This window comes from Ursus americanus, chromosome 23 (assembly GCF_024610735.1).
Source record: "Ursus americanus isolate L20-20 chromosome 23, mUrsAme1.1.p, whole genome shotgun sequence".
In the NCBI taxonomy this organism is placed as follows: Eukaryota; Metazoa; Chordata; class Mammalia; order Carnivora; family Ursidae; genus Ursus; species Ursus americanus.
Genome location: NC_142149.1, coordinates 42,089,677 through 42,109,997, shown reverse-complemented (window position 1 = coordinate 42,109,997; position 20,321 = coordinate 42,089,677). Strand labels below are relative to the sequence as shown.

The 20,321-nt window shown below is 43.1% G+C and overlaps 1 protein-coding gene across 1 annotated transcript in view; it reads left to right on the top strand.

Moving 5' to 3' along the window:
* Nucleotides 1–19,963, top strand: part of BLMH (bleomycin hydrolase) — a 53,154-nt gene extending 33,191 nt beyond the window's left edge. The window contains exons 10-12 of the mRNA XM_045773242.2: nucleotides 263–380; nucleotides 2,985–3,054; nucleotides 19,019–19,963. Coding sequence (XP_045629198.1) covers nucleotides 263–380; nucleotides 2,985–3,054; nucleotides 19,019–19,170 — 340 coding nt within the window. The 3' untranslated portion in view covers nucleotides 19,171–19,963. The remainder of the gene's footprint in view (nucleotides 1–262; nucleotides 381–2,984; nucleotides 3,055–19,018) is intronic.
* Nucleotides 19,964–20,321: the final 358 nt, after the last annotated feature.

The window sequence follows — 20,321 nt, the reverse complement described above, 5'->3', positions numbered from 1 at the left end:
ATTACAAACTCATCTTGTCAGCCTTTGAGATGGGGAATTTGTTTAATTACTTCATATTTTCCTCAGTACGCTTGTGGCACGTAGAGAATGGAATGCTATTGAGACACCAGATTCTGCACGTGTACCGTGCTGAAGAGCTCCAGCCCACATTTATTTGGAACTGTGGACCTTCTTCAGTTTCTTTTATGTTCCTTTACAACCAGAAGCCAGTTTTCCCGCTTGAGTACACTGTCCTTATTCTGTACTACCATTCTTTCTACAGCTATGATCATGAGTTGGTGTTTGGTGTCTCCTTGAAGAACATGAATAAAGCCGAGAGGTTGACTTTTGGCGAGTCCCTTATGACCCACGCCATGACCTTCACTGCTGTCTCAGAGAAGGTATGACCCTCAGCATGCTTACTGCAGTGTTTGCACAGATGGGCCTACATTCTCCTGTAGACTGTTACCCAACAGAGCTTCATTTGTGTGATTTCTGTTAAAAGTTAGCTTCCAAGCAAGACTTTGTACTCACATCACTTGGGGCTTGGCTGCATGCTCAGAGGTAATAAAATAAGAACTTCCCATGAGGAGCAGAATTTGGGTCAGAAGGGAGTGAGGAATAACAGCTTTTCTGTGACTTTGGAAGTTCTTCATGTGAAGAGAGGTCAACGAGAGAACCTGGGGGAGAAGATAACGTCTACGTATAAGGAATTTAAATAGTCCCTGAAAGTGTTCCTGTCTTGATGACATATGTTTTCAGACTTACCTTCTTTTCATTGGTCGTTCAGATTCTTCTGCAGCAAAACGTAACAGTAATCTGTGGACTCATTGCCCATTACTGGATTTATACGGAGCTATTCAGGAAATTGGATATAAAGTATTTCGAATTTCCTATGAAATACTCTGAATCGTAGTATCACTATTTCTAGAACCCTATTGTTGGAAACAGTAACTGAAATTTTACCTTTCACAAATAAGCTTCCCCATTTCTAGGCTGTAGAGTGTATATTTCACTCCTGTGCTCAGGGATCATAGAAGAAAAGACTTAAAACTACTTTAATTCTTTACCACCATAAAAAAAAAAGTTCTTTTTCTAGCCTAATTACTGGAAAGAAAGTCACAGAATAACTACCTTGACATTAGAAGCAAAGTTAGAAGGAACTTTTCATAAAATACTATTTAAAAAAGAACAAAATACTAAAGTAAATAAAATACTAAAATACTTAGAACAAAATACTAAGTGGTTTATATTTATATGTTTGGACCTGCTATATTGCAGGATTTATAAAAAACGCTCCTTAAGTTAAACTTTTAAATTATTTAGAGAATTATTAAAAAACAAAAATAAATGAAAAACCTATAATTTCCAGGAGAGGTTCCGTTGGTTTTTTTTTTTAATCATTTTTCATCTTTGTTATATTCCTCATTTTCAGAGATAAAAATAATACATACTGTGTCATTTTCTCTGGAACTTCCATTCTCTGATTGGTGTGGGTTATTAACATGCCATTTTTTTCCTCAGAGAAATGGAGCTACTTTATATGCTAATAGTATAAAGCAGAGTTTATATTATCATAACTGGAATCCTATATTGAAATCTCTCTCTTCCCTCCAATTTGAGTTTTTGACTACCATACTAATTTGCACTGCATTTGAATGATTATGCAAAGATAAATGCTAGTAGCTCTATTCTGGGATATTCTTCCTTGGTTGCTGATTTCTTGGAATCCCTGTGATGGAGGTATTATTCCATATTTGTAGATGACACAGAACAGATCTGTCTAGGTCATGCAGGAATTCATTGGTAAAGGAGAGGAAACATTTGCAAACTCATTATTAGTAATTGACCTTAGGGTGGTATAGATTCTAACAGTGATATTTAAAAGGAAAGTAAAAATGTACTACAATGAGGGGGGAGTAGAAAACCAAAACAGACATCTGATAGGCTAGCTCCAGGATGTATAGTTTAATTTTGTGGTTTTGAAGGTACCTGGTTCCAAGATTAAGAGGTAGTACAGATAAGGGTGTGTGAAACTTGTTGGTTTGATTGTTGGCTGTTTCTGAGACTGGAAATTACTGAGATCTAGGAAAACTGCCAAGAGAAGTTCTAGTCAGATTCCACGTAGATGAGATTCCCGCAGTTGTATGCAAGTGGGAGTTGACAGATGAAATCATTAGGAGCCAAGTCTCTTCTCAGAGATTTGAGTTGTTTTGACATCAGCAAATGCCCTGGGTAAATGTAAAAGAAAAAAGTCTTCCCAGATGGAGCCTCCTCTTGTTCCTCTCTGCGTTACTGTAGTAGGGGTTATAAATGAAGATTACCGTAAGTGTCATTGTCCCTTAAGAAGGTTATAATTGAGTTTATTTTATTCATGAAGATACAAGAAGAACAGTAGAACTGTCTGGATTTTGTTTTATGAGAATAGTCTTTTTACTTTTGCTTTGCCATTCAGTCTCTGTTGTATTAAGTTCAGTATTTGTGTAACTGAATCAGTAAAAGTGCACGTTTGGAGAGTATCGTTACTCGGTGCTACTATGTAGAAGATCAGGCAGTGTGATGGGAATGTGTTTGTTTTGTTTTTAAAACTCTGGCCAGGTCTTAGAGTCATTTCTAAAATGAATACAGTGGGAAGCCTTTACAGAGAATGCTGACTGATTTAAAGCAAGGGTCCCTGGCTTCAGATGGTGTTCACCACTTTTGGTAATTTAATATTTCATTTTGTCAGCCAAGTAGCAATTTAATATGCTTATTTTTGGTATAGAATATAATGTAAAGGAGAAAATAGTATTTGTTGTTTTGTTAGGTATATTGCACCTTTACTCCCAAGAGAGTTAAAGCTCACTTCTGTTAGAGTATCCCTTTAGTTACCGGAGGGAGTATATGGCCCTGATGGTGTGTATCATGGCTGTTTCTTCTGAGTGGCTGAAGAAGAGCTACGGTTATACAACGCCTCAGCAGGAGGACCTGTTTCACACTGTACATTGTTACCCACTCTTTTGCAGGACGATCAGGATGGTACGTTTGTGAAATGGAGAGTGGAGAATTCATGGGGCGAAGATCACGGCCACAAAGGTGAGCTTAGTCTGCTAATACTAACTCAGGGTGACTGGAGTCTGCGCTACTCTCTGCCTCCTAAGCTGCCCCAGCGTGGAGCGTTTTTCAGTTATTAGTCCCTTAGCTAAACTGTTCTACAGAAAATCTGAGGATCTAGTTTGCCTCCATGATCCCTGTGACCAGCACGTTGTGCCTGAACCCACAGCTGATTCTGAGACCAGTATGTGCTGGCGTTCATTCCAAACCTTGCCGACCCTACTAGACCTCTTTGTACCAGAACCACTTGACCAGTGAGAAGGCTGAGTTCCCTTTGCCAGGACGTTTGCTATATAGCATTTGGTGTATTTTCATCTACTGCACTAACTCTCTAGAAAGTCAGAACCTTCCGAGTGGGAGAAGGGCATTGGCAAGAACCCTTAGGCATTTATTGGAGTCTCCTTAGAAGCTGTGAAGTCCAAATAGCAGAGGAATGCTCTGGTTACCATTTAGAACTGTTTTGTTCTGACAAATCAAAACCCAGGCAGAAGTCATAAGGAAATTATTATAATTGAGCCAAAAGCTAACAGGTAATATATGAGTTATAGAAAAGTAAAATATATATATACATATATATAAACAAAATGAAGAAAATAAAAATTTAAAGTAATCCTATCATCCAGAGATCACCATCGATGAACAGCATAGGGTATATTCTTGCAAATTTTTTTTAAAATCGTATTTATTTATTTCAGATTGAGAGAGAGCTTGTGCGAGCACAGGAGCAGTGGGGAGGGGCAGAGGGAGAGGGAGAAGCAGGCTCCCCACTGAGCAGGGAGCCCAACGCCAAGCTCCATCCCAGGACCCTGGGATCATGATCTGAGCTAAAGGCAGATGCTTAACAGACTGAGCACCCAGGTGCCCCACATTCTTGTAAATTTTTGAGACCATACTTTTTATTTATTTTATTTTATTTTATTTTATTTTATTTTATTTTATTTTATTTTATTTTATTTTATTTTATATATTATTTGATTTTATTTATTTATTTGACAGAGATAGAGACAGCCAGCGAGAGAGGGAACACAAACAGGGGGAGTGAGAGAGGAAGAAGCAGGCTCCCAGCGGAGGAGCCTGATGTGGGGCTCGATCCCAGAATGCTGGGATCACGCCCTGAGCTGACGGCAGATGCTTAACGACTGAGCCACCCAGGCGCCCCTTGAGACCATACTTTTTAAAGACAGCTTTTCATAGTAGATAAAGCCTGTTAAGGGGTTTTTTGTTTTTTTAAGATTTATTTATTTATTTGAGAGAGAGAGAGAAAAGGAACAGGGGAAAGGCAGAGGGAGTAGGGAGCCTGCTGAGTAGGGAGCCTGACGTGGGGCTGGATCCTAGGAGTCCGGGATCATGACCTGGGCCTAAGGCAGACACTTAACCGACTGAGCCATCCAGGTGCCCCTAAGGTGTGTTTATGCTTTAATTTTTAGGGTTTCAAACCCAGAGTGGCAACCACCGTAGAGTATTGGGCGAGCGAGCAGGTACCCGCACGTGTGTCGTGGTATTTTGTAGCAGCCCTTTACCAGAGTCCGTGTTCCTGACATTTAGCCGGTGGGTTCTGGCTAGGAAAAATGCAATAACCCCAGCTTCCTAGACTAGCCAGAAGACTGAGAAGAAGTAGGTAGGGAATCCAGTGAGAGATACCCCAACATTTGGAACCAGACTTCAGCACTCATCCCACCACCAACCAGGAATCAGCCAGAAATTTCCTTACTAAAGAAGAAAAAGAAAATAGAGATCTTAGCAACTCTTTGCCTGTTGCCTGTTTAGATAGTGATTTCCCAACTGTGTTTGTCAGAGCCCTAGGATTTCCAGGGGTAAGAGGTGGAGGAGGAGGGGCGCGCAGGTTTGGAGGTGAGCAGATGGGACATCGGTCATTTATATTTGAAAACTACGGTCTCACAAGAGTCTGTTAACCTGAGTTTGTTTTCGGCTTTGTGGTCTCACATGTATTGGTCAGTACTCTAAGTCCTCTACGTGGTATTCTCTTATAAGTTTTCAACCCGAATTCAATGTGCCATTTTAAATTGGTGCGTTCACTTCTTCTTTAAAAGATCAGTTTGCCAGAGGTTTGCTTTTTGGAGTACCATTTTTTTTTTTTAATCATCTCTGTTGTTTCTTTTTTTTTAATTATATCATGTTAGTCACCATACAGTACATCCCTGGTTTTTGATGTAAAGTTCCATGAGTCATTAGTTGCGTATAACGCCCAGTGCACCATGCAATACGTGCCCTCCTTACTACCCATCACCAGCCCAGCCCATTCCCCCACCCCCCTCCGCTCGGAAGCCCTCAGAGTCCCGAGTTTTGAACTTGACTTGAGTATGCTGTGATTCAGCAGCACAGGCCAAAACCTGGAAGCCATTTAATTTGTTGTTCTAAGTCTTTCCATCTCCCCATGATGTGATCCTTGGTGGATTTTGGCTGACCATCCCTGGGATCTGCCATGAAACTCGGGCGCTCACTGTTTCTATGTAAACAGATACAAGCACTGCTAGTGCATTTCTGTTCATCTCAGTTGGGTGTGCCCCTTCTGTGATTTCTGCAGTTGTTCTGTGGTTGTGGGGTGCTTGTTAAGTTAACTGTTATGAATTAAAGTGCAGTATATTTTTTAATTGGTGATTCCTTATATGATGAATTTTATTTTAAGACAAAGACACATTGGGATCAATTGGAGAAGGGTAGGAACCTTAACAAACCTAACAGAAAGATTACGATAACTCATGATTTAGTTACATCTGCAAATTGGCAGTAGTTAAGATATGAATCCAAAGGAATAACTTGTCTTGAATTGGAAGGATTTGCAATTTTTAACATTTTAAAACATAAAGAGATTGCTTTAGATGAACCTCTGTAGCTTCTGTTTCGTTTTTGGTCTGATTTGGTCCCTGTAATTTGGGTTTGTTATTGTAAATGTTAGTGTTTAGGAAAAGGACTACAGTTACGGTTTAGATGAGCCTGGATCTGTTGGCTTGCGTCTGTGATGTTTTTACATCCCTAACAGTCACTCAGTTTATAGATTCATAGTGTGGTTTTTGTCGTTTTTGTTGGCCTGTCAGTAACCAGTGTTGTGGCTTGACCAGCCCTTGTGGTTTTTATTCTGATTGCAAGATGCCCTTCAGCAATAACCATCAGGAATCTTAGAAAAAATGAGGATTTACTGCTTACTGAACCTGGAAATTACACAGCTCACCTGGGGCCACGCATTGAAGTTGCAGGTAGACAGCATGCACGTCCCTGGAATTCTGCTTTAAAGGGAGTTGAGGGTGGAAGATTAGGGTTTCACAGGTTCACTGCTTATTGGTGATTTTAAAACATAAGAGCTGGAGCTTAAAGCGTGGGAAGAGAAGAAGCAAGTGGCCTAAATGATCAGTTATCAAAATCACCTAGGATCTCTAAAACAAAGGGGCCTCAGTGGCGGGGAGGTGGCCTGGCTCTTTATCTAGTCATATGGCTGGCAATGTGTTTTTTGAGATAGCCATCTTTGCAGTGGGTGCCTTGGCAATCAAAGCTTAAGTCAGGCACTCGCATTACAAAAAAGAAAGAAAAACAGCTCTCAGGGTTTACAGTATGTGGTGATATCCATTTAGGAGAGAATAAATGCGTATTAATATTAAGTCAGGCAGATCCTGTTCTGTGTAGTGTGAGTTACTGTCTTTATTACTTTGAACCTAAATACCTACTCTTTTTTTGTTTTAGATTTATTTATTAGAGAATTCGAGAGCTCAAGAGAGCAGGGAGGAAGGGCAGAGGGAGAGGGAGAGAAACTCCCAAGCAGATTCTGTGCCAAGCGCAGAGCTGACGTGGGGCTCAGTCCCGCAACCCCAAGGTCACGACCCCAGCTGAAACCAAGAGTCAGAAGCTTAACCAACTGTGCCACCAAGGCGCACCCCTAAATACCTACTCTTAAAGAGGATTCTGGACCACTTTGTTAATTTTTTTCCCATTCAACTGTACTTCTTTACTACTACTCAATAAAAGTTTTGTTTTTGCTGATTTACTAATACCTTTATGTTGAGAGAGCTGAGGTCTTGATTCCTGTGATCTGCCTGTAATCCTTCTTGGTGAAATCTTCAGCTATCTGGTTAAGATTAAACTAACTTTTTCGTTGTTCTTGACTAACTGAGCAAAGCATTTCAGTAGAGAACTGAAGGCTATGAGCCGAGTGGGAGTAGGGAATAGTTCATTCAAAGCCAAAATAAATTATTTTCATGTATGTCTTAGTAATATTTTGGTGGGGAGGGGCAAAGGGAGAGAGAGAGAGAATGTGAAGCAAGCTTCACATCCAGCATGGAGCCCAACGTGGGCCTTGGGGCTCGATCTCATGACCCTGAGATCATGACTTGAGCCAAAATCAAGAGTTTGACGCTTAACTGACTGAGCCACCCAGGCGCCCCTTAGCAATGTTCCTTTTTACTTAACAGGAAGGAAGGAAAGAAAACATGATCTAACTTAATTAGCACTCTTGGCCTGACCTTAGGAGAGTACATGTAGTATGTTATTATGCTAATGACGTGTGTTCACCGCAGCGAGGCCCTCCTGTCAGTCATCCTGGTGGGCACTGGCCAGCATGCACGAGGCGGAACCTCTGTTTGTGCTCTCTCAGGGGACAAAACAATCTCAAGCAGCATTGCTGGGATTTTGTTTCTGTAGATAACATTGTTAACAGTTTGTTACTCTTCTCTTTGGGACTTTTGCCTGTTAAGATTGATGGTTCCTGAGAACGCTGTGTTGATAATACAAGCTAGATATAAACACAGCAGAGATACTTAGGCATGCAGCCCTTGCCCTCTGCCCAGTCCTGGCTTTGGTCTTCCGCATTCCATTGGTCATGTTCATGGCCTTTCTTGCACAGAGATGACTAAGTAAATCGAATAACCTGTTTACCAAAATGGACAAAAGTACCTTCTGACCCCAAGAGACATAGAAGGAGAAATTAATTCTTGTCTTACTGGGCCCATTGGGTTACTTTCTGTTGGTGAATTCAAGTATTCTTAGTCAGCTGGACTGAAAATTGGATGCATATCTAACATGTTGTATGAACAACGTGGCTTTCTTTTTTCACCTGCTTCTTAAAATACTTGGCTGTACATTTTGTACAGTTATGGATCATATCAGAAATGGAAGGGCGCCTGGCTGATTCAGTCAATAAGAGCTGACTCTTGATCTCGGGGTTGTGAGTTTAAGCCCCACATTAGATGCAGAGATTGCTTTAAAAAAAATAACAATCTTTTAAAAAATGGATTTCACAACTGGATGAGGGAACAGACCTTGGGACTTGTTACATTGTCTTTGATTTTGAAAAGTTGGTAGGCTTGTTAGAGTAAAATAGTTTGTAAAACATTTAAGAATTTAAAATAGAGGAAATAACCTTTAGTGCTTCTCTCTCTTCATCAGAAATTCACTTGAAAAGAGCATACTCTTTCAGCCAAAACAACTGGCAGGTCATCTAGCTAATAGGTGATGGAACCAGAATTATAATCCAGACAGTCTGACACTAGAGCCTGTTTTCTTAACCACGAAACTGTGCTTCCTCTCAGCTTCTCTGTTCTAGTAGCATCTAGTGCATTCTTTGGTGATCAGAAACTAGTGGTGGAGGGAACACGTAAAACTACGAAGGGTCTGGAGACCTCATATAAATGTCCCATGCCAGGAGAAGGGCTTGTGGAGCACCACTTATAGCCAGAAATCTGAAGAAGGAGGGAGGGAGGGAGTATCTGGTGAAGGTTTACGTTCAAATATAGCACATTGTGAGTTGGGCAAGTAAAAAACTCTAACCACCTATTTTTTCCCAGAATTATTGTGTCCATGCTACTTTATGTTTTTTTTTTCCCTTAACTTTCTATCATGGATAATTTCAAGCATATATAAAGTAAACAGAGTGTATCAAGGAACTCCCATGTGCCCATCACCCAGCTTCAATAATTATCAGATTCTGGCATGCATATAACAAAGTGTTTCTGATAGTCAATAAATTAATTCTTGGATGGTCTTCCTAATGAACCAATCTTATTATGGAACTTTACTTCCTTATGATTGGTTCACTTAATCATGAGATGTATTCTAGTTTTAAAGTCTGGTATAGCAGAACTCTGAACATGGAATTATAACAAAGTTCTTCATGTTCATTTAGTCTAGTTTCTTAAATGCTAGATAATATAACCTTTAAGTGAGGGTAGGGAGGGTATTATTTTCTAAATCTGCAGTGGTCACTGAAAGAAAAAAAATTTTTTTTTAAGATTTTATTTTTTTAAGTAATCTCTACACCCAATGTGGGGCTTGAACTCACAACCCCAAGAATAAGAGTTGCATGCTATAACAACTGAGCCAGCCAGGTGTCCCAGAAAATACTTCTTTGAAAAATTTTGTCTCTCTTAGTTTTTATTTTGAACCAAAATTAGTTTTCATTTTTCAAATTGCTTTTGTGCCTTTTAAATACATGAACATTTAAAATTGTTTTTAACCCACATTCTTCATCTTTTCTTACAAATAGCCTTTCTGTTCCTTATTTCATTTTAGTGAAGTTTCCAGACTTCTTCCTAAAAGAGAGTGTCTTGATTTCCATCAAAGAGATTTTGGCATATTAGAGATTAATCTGGAAAGAAATTTATATGGCTGATTCAGATTATATCTGGACTTCTGCTGCTTCCTGAAAACTAGCCTTACCAGCCAAACTATCCCATATGATTTTGGAGACAGTATGTCCAAAGCTAGGCAAAAAAGTCATCACATCCTTCATCTAATGTATATTGTGGAACCAGGAGATCAGCTACTTTCTTGATTATAGATCCTGGACAGTAATTTAACTCTTTATACTTTCACATCTCTCTATCAGTAATGTGGATAATTTCTGTTTCCCTATGAGGGCCTACTGTTTGTGCATAGCCATCCAGTGAAATAATGTGTGAAAGCATTTTTCAAACTGTCGCTGCAACATAACTCTGGAGAGTTTATGAGTATTCCATATTTCTGTCAGACGTACTCAGTATGTATAGTTCATATTATCTTTATAAGAATTCAAAATTTGCTGATGTGTTTGTATTTATTTTTCCTCATGGCATCGAGGTAGAGTAACTCCGGATATGAGCATGGGTGATTATACCCGTGTTGTATGTGAAAAAACTAAAACTTATTGAGAGGTTTTGACTTACTTGGATTGCACTGTGTCAGAGAGAGAACTGGGATTCAGATTTCTTTTTTTTTTTTAAGAGTATTTGAGAGAGAGAGAGAGTGCACACATGCAAGTTGGGGGAGGGGCAAAGGGAGAGACTCGCAGGCGCACTCCCCAAGCCTGTCGCAAGGCTTGATCCCACGACCCATGAGATCATGACCTGAGCCAAAACCAAGAGTGGGACACTTAACCACCTGAGCCGTGAGCCACCCAGGCTCCCCAGGATTCAGGTTTCTTAATTTGACAGAGACAGCTTCCCTAAAAATGTATATTACCTATAAAAGATAATGTAGTATTTGCAGATCTGAGATTCAGTTTTGTAATTCTAGCACAAATAATGCAAATTATAGATAATATTGAGCTGAATGTACTGAAATTAGAGAAAATTATATGAGCTAAAACCAGAGGCTTCTGACTTCCTGGAAAGGGGCAAGGTACAAATTTGTTATGTCACCTCAGGGTTTTCATGTCTCTACCAGCTTGGGAAAAGTGCTGCTGTTACCAACTTTGAGTTTCAGAGTTCTTTCAGAGGGACTTCTCGTCCTCCATCATTATTAACCAAAGAGCCCGCATGACTCAGGCTAAAAAATAGTGCACAGGAGTGGACCAGCGCAAGCGTGCGCTCTCAGGTTGACTGCTGCTTCCTTACCAAAGTGTGTGACTAGGAAAGGCTACCGTTTGTGAGAGGGGACAAACTGTGGCAGAGTAGCTCCTTTTGACCTGGAACCGGGCCTCAGTTTCAGGGACGGATCTCCTCACGTTCGCGTAGAGTTTTGTGCGCGTATTGGCTTTCTCCTGTGGAGAGGATCTACTCTTTGCAACCCTCCTGTCTCCAGGATGTATTTGCACTGGTTTGAGAAGGATAAAGGGGAAGCACGGGATCTGGAGCCAGACCACCTGGGTCCCGGCAGTCCCACCTGTTGGCTGTATGACCTTGGTCGTGGTATTTAACCGCAAAACCTGTACGTCCCTGATCTATAAAATAGGGGTAGTAATTGTACGTCCCTCGTAGGGTTGTTGTGAGAACCGTGCCAGGCATTTCTAAGAAGTGCTCAAGAATATCAGCTGTCGTCGTTCCCGTTGTTGTTACCTGTGGACAAGTGAAGGCAGAACGAGAAGGCCCCTTAAGCGTTCTCTTCTAGAGGAGGGCTGTGTCACTTGCCCACACCTCCAGTTTCAGATCTCTAAGAATTCAGGATCGTAGGGTGACCATTGTGCTGCATCACCGGTTTACCGGGTGGATGGCTCGTCATGCGGGCTTAGTTTCAGGAGAGAAAGCAGCGGCGGTGAATAAACCCAGTGCTGAGGAAAAACCATTAGCAATAGCATCACCTCCCATTTATAGATGGGATGCAGGGGACCGTGCACAGAGCGTGGTGGAATGAATGTCGGACCCTCCAAGGAATTTATACTTACTCACCAGGGACCCGGGAAGGGGACTTGCAGAGGGCTGTGATGTGACAGAAGTGGCATTCGTGGTGTGCTCCTCAGACTGTAAGATGCAGGGTAAGTAGACCCAGCCAGGGAAAAGAAAAGACGATTTCTCCAAGAAGGCAGATGACAGAGAAGGAGGAAGAACTGGAGAGGCCCCTCCATGGGGAGACGCTAGGACGACACTGAAGCTGAGGTCGGGGAGGGGTTAGCAAGAAGTCAGGGGCCTGCGTGGCGTCAGGGAGAACCTGGTGAGTCGTGCTGCAGCCAGGTAGTCAGAAAATGAGTCAAGGGAAAAGGCTTTGGGGCAGGTTTTAGAAAGAGATTGGAAGCCCAGCTGTGCTCTTCTACCACCGGCAGCAGGACTAACCCTTCCAGTGCTGGGTGCAGTGAGGAGACAGGAGGAGTGAAGCTGGGACAGCTGAGCTCGTAAATCTTGCTCCGTATATAGTATTTGCAATTTATTATAAGAACGAGTAAGTAAAACATAAACACAAGAACAAGTGCAAAATAGTGAAGTTGCAAGGTAAATGGTGAGTGATTGGAACTGTGAAGGCGCCTCAGTGAGTCCTCAAGAGGGAGTGGAGTTTTAGGAAAGGTCGTGACGTTTTTGGAAAAGAAGTGGGAGGCCAGCCAGAGCAAAGGTGGCTGAAAAGAAGGTAGCTCTTGGCACGTGCAGCAGGCTTCAGGCAGGTCCGAGGAAGGAGGCCAAGAAATAGTGCGAGCTTCTGAGGAGATCAGAAAGCACGCTTTGCCTGAAACAGGAGTAGTGACAGTTTGGGGGTCAGAGAGAAGTCATTTGAGTTTCAGCAGGGAAATAGGCCGTTGGATGACATCTGGATCTTTCCTCTCCTGTCCATTGTTAGAGACCTGGCCGGAACTGTGTGTGTTCTCAGGCTTGTCTGGCTCGTGCTTACTGGTCCAGGGACAGGAGAAATCTCAACGGTTGGCACGTTGCCTTCTCTCCTCAGCACGGAGGCAGATGGGCTTCTTCTGGGCTCCTTAGCAGAGGACGCTTCCTCAGAAGCACATGCTTCTGCTCACTGAACTTGGTTGTGATTTGATGGTTTAAAAAAAAATACAACCCATAAACCAAAACAACCCTCTTTCCCTACCGTATTTTTCACTCTGTAAGTTCTCTAGCTTTTGTTTCTGTTAAAAAGGCACAGGTAATATCAAGCTTTAAGAGTATCTCTTATCAGGGGCGCCTGGGTGGCACAGTGGTTAAGCGTCTGCCTTCAGCTCCGAGCGTGGTCCCGGCGTCATGGGATCGAGCCCCACATCAGGCTCCTCCGCTATGAGCCTGCTTCTTCCTCTCCCACTCCCCCTGCTTGTGTTCCCTCTCTCGCTGGCTGTCTCTCTCTCTGTCAAATAAATAAATAAAATATTAAAAAAAAAAAAAAAAGAGTATCTCTTATCAGCGAAAGGTTCAAGAACATGAATGTGTCCCCACCATACAGCCAGACTTTGGGGTTTACTCTGGAGGAAAAAGAAGCCTCTTCTCAGATCACTGTCCAATGTCTGTCTCATAAATGGTGCTTTTGGTTCCCTTTCTCTTTTTTTAACATCCAGCCCAGCCTGTCTCTGTCTTCTAAATACATGCACCCGGAACACGTGACATCTCTTTGATTTAAAGATACAAAACTGGGCACCTGGCATGACCTTCCATGTGGAATGTGTGAGCAGGTGGAGTTTGTGCCAACTGGGTGCCTGAACCAGATTACGCGCTGTGACTTGTTGCCTCGGCCGTAGCTGCCAAATCTCTGAGCGCTCTGTAGGAGGAAGCGGAGCCCCGTGGAAAAGACCGAATTTAAGACCTAGGTTTGAATACGGGCTACATGACTTTAGACAATGCGTACCAACCCTTCCTGCCTCGTAGTGTTGTTGCAGGATTAAAATCAAAACAAGGAGAGCGGATGTGAAATTGCATTGTGAAATGGGGCTCCCTGCAGATTTATGGGTATGCTTTTGTTTCGTTTTGCTTCCTAACGTATGATTCTTTTAATAAATAATAAAATCACGTTATCCCAAAATCAAATTATAAGAAAGCATAAAAAGAGAAATCTTGTTTCCATCTCTGCCACTCCCTTCCCCTCTTTCAGGTCGCCACTGCTGTTAGTTTCTGTTCTCGGTTTTCAGTGTGGTTTAGTCCATCAGCGGCAGCGCGCCGTGTCACCCTGCTCTGCCTCTTGCTTTCACTTCACCGAACGGCATGTCTTGGAGGCATTTCATATCAGTGTGTTTCCGTATCGGGACAGCTTCATTATTTTCCATTGTCTGGATGTACCATAGTTTATTCACCCAGTTCCCTTACTAGTGGAACTTGGGGTATTTCCAGTCCTTTGCTATTACAAACAATATTGCAGTGAGTTAACATATGCACGATGCTTAGAGCAGTGCCTAGCATATGGCAAGCCCTAAACGAGTATTAGTTACTGTGCATAAATACATACTGTGTCCGTGCAAGTACTGCACGTCTGTAGGATAAAGTCCCAGGAATGGCATTAGTGAAGGGATAAATGCATTTGCACATTTTGTAGATACTGCCAAATGCCATTTCAAAGGGATTGTGTCATTCTGTACGTTTGCAACATACTCTATAGAAATGTAAGGTATTGGGGCGCTTGGGTGGCTCCGTCGGGTAAGCATCGGCCTTGGGCTCAGGTCATGATCCCAGGGTCCTGGGATGAGCCCCGCGTTGGGCTTCCTGCTCAGCAGGGAGCCTGCTTGTCCTTCTCCCTCTGCCTGTCACTCCCCCTGCTTGTGCTTGCGTGCACGCTCTCTTATCAAATAAATAAAAATAAAATCTTTTAAGAAAAGAAAATTAAAGTTTGAGAATAGGTTGAGATCGTTTCGGCCCCAAGACCTCTAATCATTCGCTTTACCAGATAAAACTGCGTGGGTTCGTGTGCGAGAGCGCCAGCTATCCTGAAGAAAAGAAAATTAAATAGATAATTAAGGATATGTGCAAAGATTTAGTTGCAAAAATATTTATAGCGGCGTTGTTTCTAAGCATGAAAAACAAGCCAGACTTCATCAGTAGGGGATTGATTAAATTCATTTTGGCTTACTCATCCAGATTCAGCACTTAAAAGTTATGATGTAGATAGTTGTATTCCTTAAATTAACATGGAAAGAGATGAAGCAGCAAACACAGCCTGTGTGGCACTTTGTAATAAAAGAGCATGTGTGAGGTCTTGTTTTTATTAAATGTATGCAGTCTACATGCAGAAACTTACTTATAAAGGCTTGTGTGTAAAATCTGACCAGGGCTTACGTCAGACGGTGGGATTGTCGGCGGTTCTCCCGCGTCTCATCTTCCTCTTCCTCCTCGTTTTCTTCCCTTTCATCTTCCTCCTCTTCCCATGTTTCCAAAATCTGTTAAAACGAGGGTTAATTATTTGGGTAATCTTTAGGATTGGGAGTCAAAAACCAATAGAAGACTTCAGAAGTTTTGAGGAGAAAATCAGCCCTGTTGAAGAAAAATCATTGTTTATTTTTGGTAAGGTTTTTTCACCTGCATATCTGGATTCATAACGTCGTTGTAATTATGTAATATATATCGTTTTTATATGCTTTACTTTTATCGCTTAAATGTTTTCCATGTTGCTACATGGTCTTTGCAACTTCATTTTAAATGACTGGCTGACGTTCTGTGAAATAGTTTCTCGGTATTTATGAGGACGTTGGAAATATGAGACAGATGCCAGTGAGATCTTTGCTTTCCTTTCTTGGAGGCTTTCTTCAGCCTTGCGTTATTACCATCGGGTGAACGATTGGCAGTGACTTAATGAGGCCTCGAGGGTCCAGGCTCTTTAGGTCCGTGCTGCCAGACACATCCGTCAGAGCAGAGCAGAAACTCGATTTTGTCACACCTTTTTCAAAAATAGCCCCCCCAAAACACCCCCTGTTAACCACAAATCATTTGTTAGTGAGGTGAAATACCCCATAGAAGACAGAGAGCAAAAAATAGAAAACATATCTAATTCCTAAATGGTAATGTATTTATCACCTTAATCAAGGCTGAAAGGTTGAAATGTTAGATCTCTGGTAGAATTTCAGAAAACTGTTTTCAGGCAAAGACCTTCTTCCCCTTAAACTAACCTATTCAGTACTATTCGGTTTGAGTGAATTTGGCCTAATCAGTCTCGAGTTGTATCAACAGACACTGTTTTTCCCTTTACAGACCAACACTACCCTCTCTCTTAACAAATACGGAAACATTGGCAGGTTTTTTTTTGAGGGACTATTCGCTTATTTTATTTCTTCCTCATTGCATGTAAACAACACTTTAAAGCTTAAGCAAAATGTGATTTCACCTTAGTTCCTAAATCTGACTTTCTGTTTCCTTAAGTATAACCTTGGGCTCCTTGTTGCAGATTTTTCTTTCGCCTTTTTCCCTGGGGAGTGCCTCTTCCTAGTGGCCAAAGTGCTTAAGGGCTAGAAGCCGCAACTTTCTTCAAATCAGAACAGCCACTTTAAACCTACCTGAAAAAATAAGAAAATAAACTTGCCCGAATGGGCACTTTGCTGCTCCCTCACACAGCACTCACTCGGTTTCAGACACGCTGAGCCTCATCTCAAACTCCCAAGACACGCGGGATACAGCAGTTACAGCAGCCCCAAGTTCCTTATCTGCTCAGGGTGCAATTACCTGGCCGCCACCTAGACTGTGAGGGTTTTGTGGGCCCCCAAAGAACTCATATCCTGAAGAGAGAGACTAATCAAGACAGGTCCTCTGGGTAGGGACACTGAGAGGGCGGATTGCGATTGATAGGAGTTTTAATTTGTGCGGACTTAATCTGATCTGCTTTCAGAACAAGATAGTGTACGTGTACTTATTGTCCATTTTCTCTGTGCCCTCTGGAGACTCATTTGATTGTGTGATGATAGTATTGTCATAAGGACACAGAACTTTATTATGTGACTCGGCCTCTGTCCGTCACCTGCCTCACTGTCCAGAGCTACTCTAGGGATTTATTTAGCTTGCATTATGGGAAGGGGAAGGATGACTAATGTTTCAAATGGTATGGTGTTTAGTAGTCTGGTTTCCTGCCCACTGAAAGCCCCTCTTGGGGAAGGCAGATAAGGAATTTCTCAGGAAGCAGTGACTTAGGACGCAGCAAGAAATGGTACTGGTTGGCGCTTCCTCTGCCCCAGTTGATGGTTGGTATCAGTTGATAGGACTGTCTGTCCGTTGAGAGAACTTGGTGGCGGTGCAGGCCAGGTGCTCGACTGACACAGAGCCAGGGACTTTGGAGTATTTAATCAAGGCAGGACCAGAAGCAGCCCAGGCTACCGCGTTGGTTGGTCTGTGCTCCCCTTGCCTGTACCCGCGGCTGAGAAAAGGAGCGCGGGATCGGGAGGCAGGCATCCGTGGACAGAGATGCGTTCCCTTACCTGACTTGAAGGAACCCCTTGAGCACTTCTCCAGGGCGTTTTCTCGCGCATCCGATAGACATCCTGTGCCACATCCGGGGGAGCTGTCCTTGGCTTCTCTCAGAGGTGCAGAGGAGAATTGGGCCCAGGAGACCTCACCAAAACAGTTGTGTTTTCATGTTAAATAATGTCCTCTGTGACACCATTTAGCTGACACAATTAGACTTGCCATCATGTTGCATTTTAATTACTTACATCGGTCTGGCCTTTGGGGCAGCGGTTGTCAAATTATGCTCTCAGGAACCCTGCGGGTCCCTGGGGCCCCTTTTAGGGGGGTTGCAAGGTCTTCCCTTCAACAACATATCTGTGTGAGGCCAGATTTTACTTCCTCTCCTTCAGCCAGAGCAACAGATGGCGACAGATTGAAGACGGAGCAGATACAAGAATTCATCTGTCTTCTGTGAAGCCAGACATTAAATTGTAAAACAAAGCCATTTTTCTAACTAAAGTTTATTTTATCTTGGAGAATGTAATGTTTTTTTTTCCTAAAAATATATTATTTCTATTAACTTTTTTTTTAATTCTTATGAGTTAGTATTTTTAACTTTGTTTTAATTTCTAATATGGTAAGAATCAGTAGGTGTTACCCACATAAACAACTTTTTGGCATCCTCAATCATTTTAAGAACATACTGGGGCCTGGAAGTTTGAGACCTGCTGCACTAGAGGACTGCCTCGGGAGAAGTAGCTTCAGCTTCTTTCTCTTGGTCCCGGGTGGTGAGAAATGATACAGCACAGAAATCAATTTGAACAAACACTTCGAGAGAAAAATGGCTCAGGTGTCTAGTACAGAACAGGTACCACATACGGTAAGATGGGGGTGGTGGTGGTCGCTAGTTCCTGTGAGTCCTTGGATGTGTGGGTGCACGTCGTACCCCCGTGTAGACTCACATTTTTGTGCTCTGTGCTCTCTCCTTGACCAATTCTTGTTCTAAATACACACACTTTAGTCTCTCACTTTAATTTTGCTCTATTATCCGTGGCTCAAGTGAAACATTTTTCCCTATTTAGGTTTGTTGGAAGTACGTTCCGGAAGGGGAATTTTTGTCCTAGTGGAGCCCTAGTGGAGATACAGGTTAATCTTCCTAATAGGAAAAGGCAGGCTTCTAAGATGGATAGATGATTGCTGACACCACGTTTTCTCTCAGCTGAGCTCTCAACCTGGGGCGTTCATACAGTTCTACCCGCTGGAGAGATCCGTAAGCCCTGGGGCCTTACTGAGGAAAAGAGGTCAAGATGCTGTCTCAGTCTCCCAGTTCTGCCTGATGTTCGCACGGATTTCCCACTAGGAAAGCAAAGACTGTGGTATCGTTTGACTTACACAGGATCATCTGCAAATAAGCAGCTACCTGGGAATGATGACACGGCCCCACGGGGTTTCCCCTAGCCGCTGAGCTGCCTGCAGGACTTGACAGTAGAGGGCAAGGTCGGAGAGGAGCCAGTGATGCTGAGAAGGTGGGCAGGGTAGGGAGGGAACTAGTGTGCTTGCCTGTCCGATCCCAGAGATCAGTGCCCTTGATGTGGGCTGTAGGAACAAGAAGCCTTTCCACCTGTCTTCTGGGGTGCCGCACTCAGCTTCAGCCCACCCAGCCTGGGCAGTGAAACAGCACAGGATCTGCGAGCGGTCTTAGGTCCAAGGCCCGGGTCTGAACCTCACCTGTGTGACCGGGGCATGTCACTTAGTTACTCTGAGCCCCAGTTTTCTGACTGATGAAATTATAGCCATGCCTGTCCCGTCTGCTTCACAGAACTGTTGGTAAGACTTAGGGGAAGTGCGGTTCTAGATGGGAAAGCTGCAAAGCGTGTGCAAATGCAGGTTCTGTGAAAAGCTGCTTTATAGTGCCAGGGGGGCTTCTGCTCTTCACCCCTCGCCCTCTGCGTTCCTGAGGCTTCTGTTCTTTTCTCCAGGTTACCTGTGCATGACAGACGAGTGGTTCTCTGAGTACGTCTACGAAGTGGTGGTGGACCGGAAGCATGTCCCTGAAGAGGTGCTAGCTGTGTTAGGGCAGGAGCCCGTTGTCCTGCCGGCCTGGGACCCCATGGGGGCGTTGGCCGACTGATGCTGCCCCCAGCTCTTCCCTCCTCCTCCAGGACCTGAAGTAGCTGCAAAGGACAGACCCAAGGACTGAAGCCAAAGTTACACGGGTCCCCACAGGACACAGACTCTTGGATTTCTCCTCCAGGAACCTCTTCGGGGAAGTGTGCTTTATGATGAAACAACGTATTCTTAAAGGGAAGGATCAGGTCACACTATGTACTCTCCTCATCTCCAACACCTCAGGATCTCTTAGCATTTTAATCAGATATCATTGTTTGTCTTAACTCTGTCAAAAAGGTCTGCTTTAGTGTCTTTTAATAAGACAGGAAAGGATGAGCAATTGAAGAATATGGAGAGAAAACGGACCTGACGCCCCTTGTTTCTAGAGTAGAGTTGGGGGAGGGTTACCCTAAGATTTGAGCTTTCAAACTGCATGCTGCCTGACAGTATCACTGTCCTTCCTACATGGCAGTCACTGAATTCCGTTTTTTTCAAGGTCATTTTATGTGCGTCTGCTAGCCCAGGAATGGGAGGTTGATCACGTCTGACATGATTCCTTCCTGTTGTTTGGAACTGGGGGGGAGCACAGCTCTACTCGAGTCAGGGGTAAGTAGAGGCTTAGAAAAAGATGAGCGTGAGAACAGCCAAAACCTTATCATGGTCTGAATTATAATCCTTAGGGGGAGCTCCAGCCCAATGGTTTAACTTCTGCCTCTGGAATTGGGAGTTGGGTGGGCAGGAAAAGGTGATACCATTCTTTCTGACAACTAGATGGTGCTGAGAAGCTTTTGAATAAAACACTTTGCTAAATCAGAGTAAGTGCCTTTTTTGATCTATCTAAGAGTTTCTTTATTTAGCAACAAAGGAAAGCAACCAGATGACTCATATTCCTCAAAATGGAGAAACAGTAAGATTGTTCAGGGCTTCCCTGCTTCACCTTCTCTGTGGTATAGATGACCCTTCCCAGCCGGCGCTGACCGTCACTGGCTTCCGCAGAGGATGGCCAAGCATCATACCTAAGAGAGCTTGTGTCCCTGCCACTTAGCCGTGTTTTCATCCAGATCCGGGGTCTCTACAAGAGTAAGAAATGAAGCTTTGTTGGGCCCAGCCTTGGAATTGGCTGGAGAGTATGTGTCTTACTGAGACTGGGTCTCCCTTTCACTGAAAGCAAAT